The 12,090-nt window shown below is 40.2% G+C and overlaps 3 protein-coding genes and 1 long non-coding RNA gene across 10 annotated transcripts; 2 read left to right on the plus strand and 2 right to left on the minus strand.

Moving 5' to 3' along the window:
• Window positions 1-134: 134 nt before the first annotated feature.
• On the plus strand, window positions 135-2,662 carry LOC148327234 (thiol S-methyltransferase TMT1A-like). 3 transcript variants are annotated; one of them, XM_088309034.1, is made up of 3 exons: window positions 135-554; window positions 760-957; window positions 1,748-2,662. In XM_088309034.1, exons 1-3 carry the CDS (start codon window positions 279-281, stop codon window positions 1,979-1,981), a joined length of 708 nt encoding a protein of 235 aa, XP_088165160.1. In that variant the 5' UTR covers window positions 135-278; the 3' UTR covers window positions 1,982-2,662. The 3 variants fall into 3 exon arrangements, with proteins under 3 accessions (XP_088165160.1, XP_088165161.1, XP_088165159.1); XM_088309035.1 differs by having other exon boundaries at window positions 136-503; window positions 760-978; XM_088309033.1 differs by having other exon boundaries at window positions 144-554; window positions 760-978.
• On the minus strand, window positions 1,580-3,550 carry LOC148327235 (uncharacterized). Its single transcript, XR_015845802.1, has 3 exons — window positions 3,376-3,550; window positions 1,999-2,062; window positions 1,580-1,912 (listed from the first exon to the last, which is right to left on the minus strand). It is a non-coding gene; the product is annotated as an uncharacterized LOC148327235 (long non-coding RNA).
• Window positions 2,957-6,232, plus strand: LOC148327236 (thiol S-methyltransferase TMT1B-like). Its single transcript, XM_088309032.1, has 2 exons — window positions 2,957-3,555; window positions 5,302-6,232. The coding sequence occupies exons 1-2, from the start codon at window positions 3,058-3,060 to the stop codon at window positions 5,533-5,535; spliced, it is 732 nt and encodes a 243-aa protein (XP_088165158.1). The 5' UTR covers window positions 2,957-3,057; the 3' UTR covers window positions 5,536-6,232.
• On the minus strand, window positions 4,796-11,977 carry atf1 (activating transcription factor 1). 5 transcript variants are annotated; one of them, XM_088309031.1, is made up of 7 exons: window positions 11,660-11,977; window positions 9,384-9,506; window positions 8,191-8,282; window positions 7,968-8,095; window positions 7,776-7,868; window positions 6,733-6,880; window positions 4,796-6,614 (listed from the first exon to the last, which is right to left on the minus strand). In XM_088309031.1, exons 2-7 carry the CDS (start codon window positions 9,504-9,506, stop codon window positions 6,470-6,472), a joined length of 729 nt encoding a protein of 242 aa, XP_088165157.1. In that variant the 5' UTR covers window positions 11,660-11,977; the 3' UTR covers window positions 4,796-6,469. The 5 variants fall into 5 exon arrangements, with proteins under 5 accessions (XP_088165157.1, XP_088165156.1, XP_088165155.1 ...); XM_088309030.1 differs by having other exon boundaries at window positions 6,733-6,886; XM_088309029.1 differs by having other exon boundaries at window positions 7,689-7,868.
• Between the last annotated feature and the right edge of the window lie 113 nt (window positions 11,978-12,090).

The raw sequence follows: 12,090 nt of genomic DNA on the forward strand, positions 1-12,090 counted from the left end.
TCGTAATATTGGTGGTATTATATTCCATCTCCATTATATTGAATATATTGTCGATTGCTTCGAGGCAGAAAATGTTTACAAACAAGCAGGAATTCCCTCACACCGTAACCAAACAGGGCGGTGAAAACTAAGATGACACCAGTAGTTAACGTGTTGCAGTGTTTTCTTTTGAAACGTCACGTGCATTTGCGACATTGTTGACAAGGTCTAACTTGACCGTGCAGCAGTTATCTTTTGACAGCAGGCGACCATCTTGGACTGACACCGGCTCGTTCCAAATGTCTCTTCTGATGAGATTTTGTGCTTCAGTCGTCAGAGTATTATGTCTGCCTTTGTACCTGCTGGACGTCGTGGGCTTGTCCAAACTCTACAAACGTGTCGTACCGTGTTGCCTGTATCGTATGTCCAAGGTGTACAACAAGAAGATGAACGAGAGGAAGAAGGAGCTGTTCGCTTGTCTGTCCGAGTTCAAGCAGCCCGGAGAACAACTCACCATCTTGGAGGTCGGCTGCGGCACCGGCACCAATTTCCACTTGTACCCGGCTGGTTGCAAGGCAAGGAAATCCGGGCTCCACTAATTGACCTGATTTTAAAGGGCCTCGGAGCCCCTACAATTAGCATTTCTTTAATGAATTCAGGACCCAAGATGTTCATTTCGAGTTTTATAGCCCAGTAGCGTCATTTTAAAATCCATTCTACAGCTGACTGTAGGGGTGGAGTAATATTATTATTAATATGTTCTGATCTTTTTTGTGCAAGGTGATCTGCATGGACAACAACGTACACTTTGAGAAGTACCTGCACAGGAACATGCTCGAGAACCCGCATGTCACGTATGAGAAGTTTGTGGAGGCCACAGCGGAGGACATGCGCTCATTCGAGGACGCGTGCGTGGACGTGGTGGTGTGCACGCTGGTGCTCTGCTCCGTGGACGATGTCCAGCAAACTCTGAGGGAGGTGCGTCGCGTTCTGAGGCCTGTAAGTCCAGCTCCTCGAATAGGATCATAAACTTATATTATGCGTTGTTATATTTTATATTCTTGGATTTTATACGGTGTGTTTAGGCTTGAGTTACTTGTGTGAGGGGCTCTTAGGAAACCAAAAGAACAGAGGAGGGCCTTTCTCAAAAATCCCCATCCATCTATTTTCTATAGCGGGTCACAGGTGAGCTGCAGCTCACCACAGTTGACTTTGGGGTAGAATTCAAATCGAAAACACCAGAATGAAGTGCTTGGGTGATCGAGTATATTTTTAGGTTAGTACGGCTGGAACCGCGTTGAAGCGGAGCGTATCCAACTCTGAACAGCAAAACTGCAGGCAATTTAATAAATGTCTTATTCATATTCACGATGCGACACAGCTGACAGGACTGAAACCTTGAAATGAATTATGGGACATTAAATGTCATACATCAGCTTGGAGGAGTGACTGGCCTATGAGTTTAAAAGTATTCATATAGTATAGTTATTACTCTTTTTTCATAAAGCCTTAAGTTTTGATTTTGACTTTAGCGGTATGGACAATATTCTCAAAATTACATTACGATATGATCAGATATGATCGAATTATTTTTTTTTTTAATCAATTGAGCTTTGCTCACACCATACAATCCATTCATGCAAACTTCACACAGGTGAGCTGGAGCTGAGATTCGAACCCACAACCTCAAAACTGTTAATCAGACGTATTCAATTGTCTTAAGAACCATCAAATCCATTTTGAACACCAACCGATATTTTCCTCACAGGGTGGCGCCTTCTTTTTTCTCGAGCATGTTGCCGCCGAGCCGACGACGTGGACATATTTCTTCCAGCACATCCTGAAGCCTGTGTGCTACTACATCGGTGATGGATGTGAGGTCACCCGGGCAACATGGACACATCTGGAGGCTGCCGGTTTCTCTGACCTCAAACTAAGACATATGAAAGCGCCACTCATCTTCTTACACAAACCACACATCATGGGCTATGGTGTAAAATAGATTTGTGGCCCACTCACCTGACACTAGAGGCCATCTCTCGTCCATAATCGTGATCACCAACCACTTTGATGCATTATTTTTCTAGTCAAGGGATTAAGAGCACATTTTATTTTGTAAAAAATGAGCACAATTTTTCATGCACTCCAAAAAAACTTGTTCGTCAATCTGTGTGTAACGCAGCTCTTATGAGGCAAGGAACCATATTTGTAAACTTGTGTGCTAATATAGGCCACACTAGTAGAATGTGATTTATCCTCCCACCCAGTAAACGAAGAAAGTCAATTCTAATAATGTAAAGATATTAATAAAGCATCATACACGGAAACTTATCCCGGCTGACATTAGACGATAGGCAGGGTACACTCTGGACTGTTGCAGGAAGTACCTCGAGAAAACTAAAGAGAACATGCAGGCTCCTCACCACCTACGCAAACTACAAAATACTTGACACAGTGGCACCTTTGTACAGGGTGCTGTGCTTTTGTTGTCAAAATATTGTGTGTGTAAAATGAGGGCATAGTGTAAAACAAATAAGAGTTCGCAGATTTCATGGATGTTACAGTGCATGGCATGGTGAGATGTCTGGAAAAACATTTTTGTTTTTTTTATATATATATTTTTTTTTTAATCGGAAGTACTGGACTGGTTCTAGGACAATAAAAGATTATTCTTTTAAATATATATATTTTTTTAAATTAACTTGATTTTCTAACTCAACTTCAGAATTTGTCAGGATGCAATCCAGAGACGATTTGCAATCCCCCTAAATGGACTGGTTGTGAGAGATAATTTTAAAACCAAAGCACTGATGCCCTTACATTATTTTAGCTTTTATTTTGAAGGTGGGCACCTCAGCTCATTAGCTGTGGTCCCATAATGCAACGGAAATAATCGTTGTGACGGCTGGCTTGACTTTTAAATCCAGTCAAAAGTTGAGTTTTGCGTTAAAAACGATGCAATGGCGCCATCGTGTGGTCAGTGCAGCGCATCACACATGCGGCGATTAGTTCGTGCGTAATCTCTAATTAGTCTTTCGTTCTCGCTAGTCTGACAAGGATGGTCGAGTCCTATCAAACATGAAGTCTTGTATTTTGAAATCGTGCAGGCTCCTTTGCTTGTTGTTCACTTTACCTTTACGTCTCGCGGACGCACTGGGTTTGCTTGCCGCCTACAAGCGTCTCTTCCCACTGCTTGTCTACAACATCACGTTTTCGTATAACGACAAAATGCACCGCATGAAGAAAGAGCTCTTCCGGAACGTGTGCGGGTTCGCCAACAGCGACGGTTCGCTCCGCCTGCTTGAAATCGGCTGTGGCAGCGGGGCAAACTTCCAGTTCTACCCGTATGGATGCACGGTGCTCTGCGCGGACCCCAACCCGCACTTCGAGACTTACTTGAAGAGGAGCATGGACGCCAACAAGCACCTGACTTATGAGGCCTTTGTAGTTGCTTCTGCAGAGGACTTGAGGGAGCTGGACGACGAGTCTGTGGACGTCGTGGTGAGCACGTTAGTGCTGTGTTCTGTCAGGGACGTGAAGCTGGCTCTTCAGGAGGTCCGGCGTGTGTTGAAAACTGTGAGTGTCCCACAGCTGCAAGAAATCTAGTTGTCAAATGAGGGAATAAGTGTGGGTCGATACATTTGAAATCAATGCATTAGAATGAAATCACTTATGTACACACTGATAAAAAATTCAACAAAAGCAATGCAAATAAAGCACAAATCATGAGTAATAGAGATGAAATAGGCACGGGAGCACAAATAAATATCTGTCTTTGACACACCACAGTATTTAGAAAACATCAACAAGGTTTATTCATTAAATTTTTTTGTCAAGTTCGGCGGGCCGGATTAAAACATCTTAATGAGCCGCATGTGGCCCCCGGGCCGTAGTTTGCCCACACCTGCAATAGAATAACGCATGCAATAATGCATGTATATTAGATCTGTCAAAATGAAATCATTAATTTGAGATGAATTTTTTTTTTAAATTCACGCAATTAAATTTTAACTGTTAACTGAGTTTTATTTACTTCAAAAAATAATTAGCATATCCTGCAAAGCCAAATGTAACACTGCACCATATTAGTTGAACATCTTTAGCACATCATCTCAGAACAAACTACTCTGCTTGAGTTGCCACTGGACCTTGCAAACCGACACTGCTGGAGTGTGGTGCTTACAGCTAAATGTCTTGTAGAAGTTTTGAGAATTGTTTCTAAGAAAATTCCTGCAAAGATGCCTCAATTTACATCATATTCCAGGATCAAAGAAAGCCATTAGTCTTTGAATTAAACATACTTCATATTTGATTATTTTTGCATCAATGACGAGATATTATTAGAGTAAATACCCGTTAAAAGCTTCACAAAAATAGTCAGAAAAAAATACGATTAATTGCAATCATTGAATTTTTTTGCGATTAGTTTAAAAAAATTTAGCGCTTGACTGCACTGATATATAAAATTTAACCCGAAAACTGTATACAAAGGGGTTCATAACCTTTTGGAAAATGAGTTACTCCTTGAATAATGATTCATGCGACAGGCTACCAGTTTTATACACACTCGAGAAATAAATAAAAAAATTTAAAAAACTCCGGTTGCCCGACATTACCAGACAATCACAATGTCCCATCAGTGGCGAGCTACTTTTAGAACAGGCCCCTGGGCTACTTCCATGGTTTTTGGGTGCTGCCAGGTGCCTGCGGGCTGCAAGTCTATAGTCACACAAAATATTAGCCTGCTTGCCACTCTCAGCTGAAATTTGTAATATTAAACGGCAATACCAATAATCACCTCAGTGCCCTTCACATCTGAGTTGTTTTTTAAATTTTATTATTAATATAGAAAACAATTGCAGTTTCAACTATCTTGACATTGAACACATCAAGCGTGGTTGAGTCAAGCAACCTGCCTGACAGGCTGTATACAAAAACAACAACAAAAAAAAAACAGTTAAGTCATTCCTGCTGCCATCAACATCACGTCACACAATTACCACATGGAACAATAAAAACATTTCAGAGCTTCCACACACAAAGCTAAATTGAATCATTTCATTGGTTGATGGCCTAAATTCTGTTTGCATCCACGTCAATTCTAGATGAGTGAGAGGTAATGACGGGACTGGTGAGTGTAACCAAAGTATTTGTTTTGGACTGTGCGACCGAGCCCTGCAAGCGCAACCTCCACACACACACACACAAAAAAAAAAAAAAGCCTGAGCGACATGAATTGAAACGATCAAAAACATGTTTTGTCGCAAAGTAGTAGTCTGATAAAGAAAATGTATCGACACTAATACTGCATTTGTCTTCCAGGGTGGAGCTTTCTACTTTCTGGAACACGTGGTGTCAAAGCACTCGACCTGGATCTATTTCCTCCAACACACAATCGAACCTTTGTGGTTCTACATTGGAGATGGCTGCATGACGACAAGAGCGACGTGGAAAAATCTGGAGTCAGCTGGCTTTTCTCAGCTGCACCTACAACACTTTGAGGCGCCAGTGACTTCAGTAATAAGGCCCCATATTATGGGCTGTTCCATCAAGTGATTGCAGGTGACATTTCAGATTTGACTGTTCTCATCCCTGCAAATATGAACAAATCAACGTTCTGCTGAGCATTTGATATGATATTCCTACAAATAAAAACCGCGGGTAAGCAGTTATTTAAAAATTTTTTAAAAACTAAATTTTACTCATTTTTTTAATATTATTCTTTAATACACCTACGTCGTTTTTGTACGACTTTATAAAAAAGAAACAAAAAGGGCCCCGATAGGAAACGGTTGCCTATCCTTTGCTAAGATGTTCGCTTATGCCAAAAATTAGTAGCAAAAACAGAGTGAAAATATATATTATTTACTTACATAAATCAGCAACATTTCATACACTGTTCCACAGCCCAGCCCTTTCATGATGAAGTAAAATATTACTCTGACACTGTGCAAACATTTTGTCCAGATTGTCTAAGACAGTCATGAGCAATTAACAATCCCACAATATTTCTCTTACCCTTTTTATCCCTTTGCACAAAGATAAGGAATGAAAACTGTAACATTTCCTTATTAGGAATAAGATTTTTTTGTGCAGCAAACATGTTCTCATAGAACTAATACAGTCAATCCTGTAAATGCTGTTGGTAGACCTAAAATAAAACCCGCCAATCAACATTTTTTTTAAAACAACTTTTAGAAATTGAGAGTCAAAAAAAGCAGAAGCTCATCATTTCAAACCTCCCAGTTTAAAAATATACACAACTATAAATGTTATAGCATTAGTAGATAAAAAAAAAGCTGGAAAAAAGTCCAAATTTCCTTTTTTGTTTAGATATATGTATATATCATTGCTATATCGAGCAGAGTAAAAAAAAAAAAAAAAAAAAAGATCGTGGATCTCAACCTGAAGCGTTCCCAGAAACATGACCGTGTCCAAAGAGCTGTGAGCCGTTCCCGCTGACACACACAAGTCTCTGCACTTGCACAGTTTATCCTGTTTTCACACAATAAAGTTCCTTTAAGCTTTTGAGTTCCTCAATCAGGGTTTTGTTTTGATTCTCAAGCACTGCCACTCGATTCTCAAGACATTTGACATATTCCTTTTTCTTCCGCCGACACTCCCGCGCCGCTTCCCTGTGATGAGGAAAAAAAGGATACGCGCTAAGTCCAACTAAAATGATTTGTACAAAAAAGATCACCAAATGTATTTTGGGACAATTTGCTGTAACATCGAACCATTGCATGCAGTCACCTGTTTTTTGCAAGTCGAATTTCCCGCTTCATCGTTGGATCCTCACTTTTGCTCTGAGGCAATCCGAGGGACGAGGCCATCACCAAGGCCTGGGGCAGTGAGCCCGATGTCGGGGTTGAACGAATTTGGTACGTTTGCACTTCTCCCCCTGCATCTTAGAAAAACAGCATTATGACTGTGGTCACTTGTGTGATGGCTCACATTTAATTTCATCTTAATATGTCATGCTACATAAAAATAAACATTCCACTTTAGAACTACGGTAATACAATCGAGTAGGGCTGGCTTATTCATTAATTTTATAGATTAATTGAAGTTTATTTCTTAAGATGAATATATTTTTTAGCAACTCTAGTTGAAAGTGAATCTTTGCTGATGCATGGTTTTTAATCTTTTATGAGGTCGTGAACTTGATCCGAGTTTCATACATGCATTCACCAAAACACTTCAAAATTGAAAAAAAGTGGCATTTCTGTTTCAAAGCAGCTACAAAATAGATGAGCACACAAAATGAACCGTGTTTTAATTACACACCAAATACACACAAAACAAAATCACTCTGTTCAAACAACAAAACCAACAGATTATGAACTTTACTCTAAAATGTAACAAGGCAGATTAACGCAAGTCAATGGAACGTTTGCTTAATGTGAACGTTTGTGAAATTTTACTGGCAGTGATCATTTCAGAAATGCGTGGCTTCACCGTGGTATATACCCCAAAAAATAGTTTGTTCCTTTTCGTTTACCATGCCTCGCAAAGCTAACGATGCGTATTTAAAGCGCAAGGCGAGTCAAAAATGTTTTGTGATAATATATTCTATGCGCCCCCTCTAGTCCAAACACGGTATTCTGATTAATATCGTAATTGTCAAAAAAAAACAATTAAGAAGCCTAATCCTGCCGTTCTCAATCAACAACCACTGCCACCTGCTGTAGACTCAAATCATCTCTCACCCTGTACAACCACTTGGTTACTTGGTACCAATATTTGCTGGCCGTCAGGGGTCTGAGCATACTGGAGGATAGTTGTGCCCTGCTGACCTCCAGTAGGGTTGGCCATGGCAACCTGAAGTTCCTGAATGCCATCAGGTCCCGGATTTGTCAGCTGGATGGTTCCATTCGGAGTTACGGTAACTAGAAAAAACATTTGCATCAAAAGGAGGAAAAATCTGCTGCATAGCACAGCAGGGTAGACGAGAAGAGAGGAGAGGAGAGGAGAGGAAGGTTACTTACTGTATTGGCCGGTGGTGGTCTGATAGATGGGTGCAGGTATGGTTACACCCGACACTCCTGTGGTTGTCGAGCTGTCCTTCCCCTCACTGTGTGGGACACCCTCAGATGAGAGTTCATTTAGGATTTTTCTAATGCGTGACGAGGAAAAGAGGCATCAGACGATGAAGTTGTTCTGACTCCAAACCAATCGTGCGTTGAGTAGCAGCTTTTGTCTTTTTCTCACCTGTACGACGGTCGCCTGGCCAGGAGCTCTCTTGTCTTTTGCGGTGTGGTTCCACTTTCTGACGAATCCTGTGAATCTTCACTATCTGAACCCTTTACCATAAAAATGCGTCAAGTGATCAGAATTAAGAATAATAACAAGACTGTCTGGTTGAAAGTAGTGCTGTGCGATATATATAATGATGCTGATCATCAATTGCTTAATGCATATGAGGCCTTCTCAAAATTAATCAGAATCGGCCGGAGACCACAAAAATTACATTTTGTTAAAAATCAGCCAAAGGATTGGTCATCAGATTTTTTTTTTTTGGCCAAATATCGTAATCGCATCAGCCTAAAAAAAAAATAATTCAAACCAGTCAGGCGCTATTTCATCTATAGTTATTTTGATGCATGGAAAACTAAAAGAGTGGTATTTGATGCTCTACACCTCAGATGCTAATGATGAACGAACGTTTAAGCTAAATTTGCACAATCAATTTCACATCAGCCACTCATTAATGACACTGTTAGAGGAGCATGAATATAAACATGACACGGACCTGAGCAGACAATGAGGTGGAAACAGAGCCCAAAGAGTTGATACAGAAAAGAGGAACCCATAATGCTATGGTTTGGTTTCTCGAAACTTGGATCAAATATTTTTTTCCTACACCTTAAAGACAAAAACAATTGGACAATGAAAAGGTGGAGTTGCAACAAAGCACCAAAGTTATATGAAAACCACAAAGTGATGAAAAGGGCAAACAAATTGTCTTTTAACAGTAGTTATGCTTAAGAGATTGTTCTCTAACCTGTTAAAGTACTTTGTTGTCATTTCATTTGCACTTTCTCTGGTGGATATTGCCAGCTTTTTTGGCAGTTTGGGATTTTTCCAGCATGATTATTTTGTCTTTATGTATATAAAATATTTTTTGGACCCCGCTTCCAGAATGCCCGCGACCCTAGCGAGGAAAAGTGTCTTAGATAAGAATTAGAAATCCCTTTATTGTCATTGTACTCAAGTGTGCAACGAGATTAGATATAATGGATGAATACAATATTTTCTTTAAAAATATTTAGGAGACATAAGAGAAACTCACCATTGGTTTCATGTAATATGAAGAAAAATACTATTTTAGGACCTATATTGTTATCGAGATAAAACACAGCTATATACCATACAGCACTACTTGAAAGTAGCCATAGTCTGACCTGTGAAGTCTGCGTCTGTGGGGCCTGAATGACCGACGACTGTGGAGACTGGATCACTCCTTGAACCTGTAGCTGGCCCCCTGGCAGCTGGACGAGGGTCACAGGAGAACCACCAAGCGACATCTACCAAAAACAAACAAACAAACAAAAAAAAAAAAACCCTTCCTTAATCTTCAAAACCTCATTGATTACTTTGACACTTTGTTCAAATGTAGTGATGAAACGATTAAGGGTTTACCAATAAACCAAAACATTTCAGACTGTTAGGGGTTGCTCCAAAGTTGAATTATCGTTACAGAAGGATTTAGCATCGATGAGTCAACTCCCATCACACCACAACTGCAAACAAACTGAAATGAGGAAGACGCGAGGCGCGAGCTATCGCATAAGAAGAAAGTAAAGAATCTGCAACTGAGTCAGCAAAGTAGTCAGAAGCATGTTATGGTTCTGGGAAACAAGGTGAAAGGCAACCCAGAAGACAGAAACTGTTTTCCCCTTTTTAGCAAAAGTCAAACATTTTATTTTCAGTAACATTGTGTATGTACATGTGTGGTTAATAAGGATTTATCTTTATCAACAACCACCTGGCATCACTGCGCTGTATTGTGGGAAAACAATACAGAGCGCTTTACGACTACGTCAAACTTCAATTTGGTCAACTTTCAATAAATATGTTCCCATTGAGATCAATTACATTTGGAATAATTAGCTCCCAAATCTAAACCACTGCCATTATACTTGTAAACCCATTTTTAACTGTCACAAATGTAAGAGATTGAGTCCGCTTACTTCAAGGTAAGCGTGAGTATTATTCTTCCTTTCTTAGTGGTCATTTCAAAAGTGTTTGAATGGAAGAAGAAAACAGCATGAAGATTCAAAATGCTTTAAAAAAAAAAAAAAAAGAGGCGGGGCATATTTTTCCCAAAACTTGAAACTTATGTTGGGTGGGACCATTTCGAATAATATGAAACTGAAGAATGTTGGAGTATATTGTTCACACTGCAACTTTTGAAGTGTGCATTGTGGCCATTGGAAAATGATTTAAGATGCTTGACATTTGGAAAAACATCAATAGTTTGGAATCTTAAGAAAATAAAATGGAGAGGTATTAAATTAACATGTTTATTCATAAATGGACACATGTTCTTTATTCATCCAGTGATGTGAAAGTCATCATTAACGTTCAGGTGTCAAACTAGTGTTAGTCAGACAATTTCTAATTACAATAATTTGCTTTTGCATGAAAATTTCAGACAAAAAAAAAAAAAAAAAAAACTTTTGAGACATTCAAAACTTGTTCGTAGCACTGGAGTTGAATTTCCCCTTGAGGGAAACCAAGTATAATAAATTCATGAGGAAAAGTTTGACGGGCCTCACCTTTGTAAATAATTTTAAAATCATTAGCAGCTTCAAAGCACGACAATGCAAAATTTCATAATTCATTATGCAGTAACTGAATTTGAAGAAACAAGATAGAAGGGTGGATGCGGTAGTTGTCTTTTGAGGGGTATTTTTTATTAATGCTGTGGCATCAAACTAACTTCAGATCATGTCAAACAATATGCTGTTCTACTTTTAAGCATTGATACCGACAGTAGGAAGTTTTTTCCATTTGGCACGAAGGCAATTTCCCAACCACAAAAAAAAATGCTCATATCAGAAGTTTTTTTGGGCAATTAAATCAGATTTTGCCCAACCCATTAATTTGACGTATTGATGCTTTTATTTTTTTGTTCGGACATTCGCGTTGGTCCTTTTTTTAATGTCCAACTCCATTAAATCGGCAGTAGGCCCCGCACTCTGTGACGTAGTTAAACAAAAAAAAAAAAACTTCGCCCTATTGCAAGTTAGTGTGTCAAAAAAAAAAAAAGTGGACGACACCAACTGAAACGTCGGCTGACAGGCGTCCACAGCGCGTTCGGTCGGGCTAATGTTCATTGCAAACGAAACAAAAACAAACCCAAAAAAAGAGCGGGTGTTGATTCTTTGAAGCGCTCAAATCAACAGTTAGCGAGGCACGCGTGAGACAAGTCCCGCCACTGTGCTTCACAGGACGGACGAACTTGTGTAAGTCTCTGGTGAGCGAATGTGTGCAACTCTGTCACTGGCATTCGGTTGGCCGCGTCAAGAGACGTCAGCGACACGGGGGAGCCATTAAGCGAACTCCACCTTACCTTATTCGTGAGGCGCAGGGGAGTTAAACGAAGCAACAGCCGCCATTACGATCACGGCGGAGCAGGCGGCGACCGAAAACGCAACAGCCGGGAGCGAATTACCTTTCAAAGGCCGCCGAACAGCTCCCAATCACGGCGTGGGCTTCGGAGAATTCGTATTTAGACTTTCAATAAATATAAATAATAAATACTGAGGAAAGTTACTCCGCGGGTTTGCTGAAACACCTTTTTTTTTCACTCAAATGTCTAAATACAACCGGAGTTGCCGGATACTGCAGGCTTGTATCCAGCCTGAAAATGTTCACAAAATATCTAAGATCAATAGTGTCCGACAGAAAAAAAAAACTGACGTCATAAATTTAGGCCTCGTACGGCAGAGTCTCTGTGACAAAGTACGTCACAGAGGATGGAGCACGTCACCCCGCCTTCCGCCCGCCTCCTTTTCTTATTCCTTGCGGTTGAACGGCAGCTCACGTCTATGCAGTTACACTAGCGCCCCCGTGGGCTAACTACGTCACTACACACGTCATTTG

Source organism: Idiotropiscis lumnitzeri, chromosome 11 (assembly GCF_059441095.1).
Source record: "Idiotropiscis lumnitzeri isolate Australia: NSW breed Sydney's pygmy pipehorse chromosome 11, RoL_Ilum_1.0, whole genome shotgun sequence".
NCBI lineage: Eukaryota > Metazoa > Chordata > Actinopteri > Syngnathiformes > Syngnathidae > Idiotropiscis > Idiotropiscis lumnitzeri.

Excerpts from the sequence above, each read along its gene's own strand:
- LOC148327234 (XM_088309033.1), top strand. The coding sequence starts at position 279 with ATGTCTCTTCTGATGAGATTTTGTGCTTCAGTCGTCAGAGTATTATGT. Across the intron at positions 555-759 it reads TGTACCCGGCTGGTTGCAAG|GTGATCTGCATGGACAACAA; the intron begins GCAAGGAAATCC and ends TTTTTGTGCAAG. Across the intron at positions 979-1,747 it reads TGCGTCGCGTTCTGAGGCCT|GGTGGCGCCTTCTTTTTTCT; the intron begins GTAAGTCCAGCT and ends TTTTCCTCACAG.
- LOC148327236 (XM_088309032.1), top strand. The coding sequence starts at position 3,058 with ATGAAGTCTTGTATTTTGAAATCGTGCAGGCTCCTTTGCTTGTTGTTC. Across the intron at positions 3,556-5,301 it reads TCCGGCGTGTGTTGAAAACT|GGTGGAGCTTTCTACTTTCT; the intron begins GTGAGTGTCCCA and ends TTTGTCTTCCAG.
- atf1 (XM_088309027.1), bottom strand. The coding sequence starts at position 9,506 with ATGTCGCTTGGTGGTTCTCCTGTGACCCTCGTCCAGCTGCCAGGGGGC. Across the intron at positions 7,869-7,967 it reads GACCACCACCGGCCAATACA|TTACCGTAACTCCGAATGGA; the intron begins GTAAGTAACCTT and ends TGTTTTTTCTAG. Across the intron at positions 6,887-7,688 it reads TAACCAAGTGGTTGTACAGG|ATGCAGGGGGAGAAGTGCAA; the intron begins GTGAGAGATGAT and ends TGTTTTTCTAAG.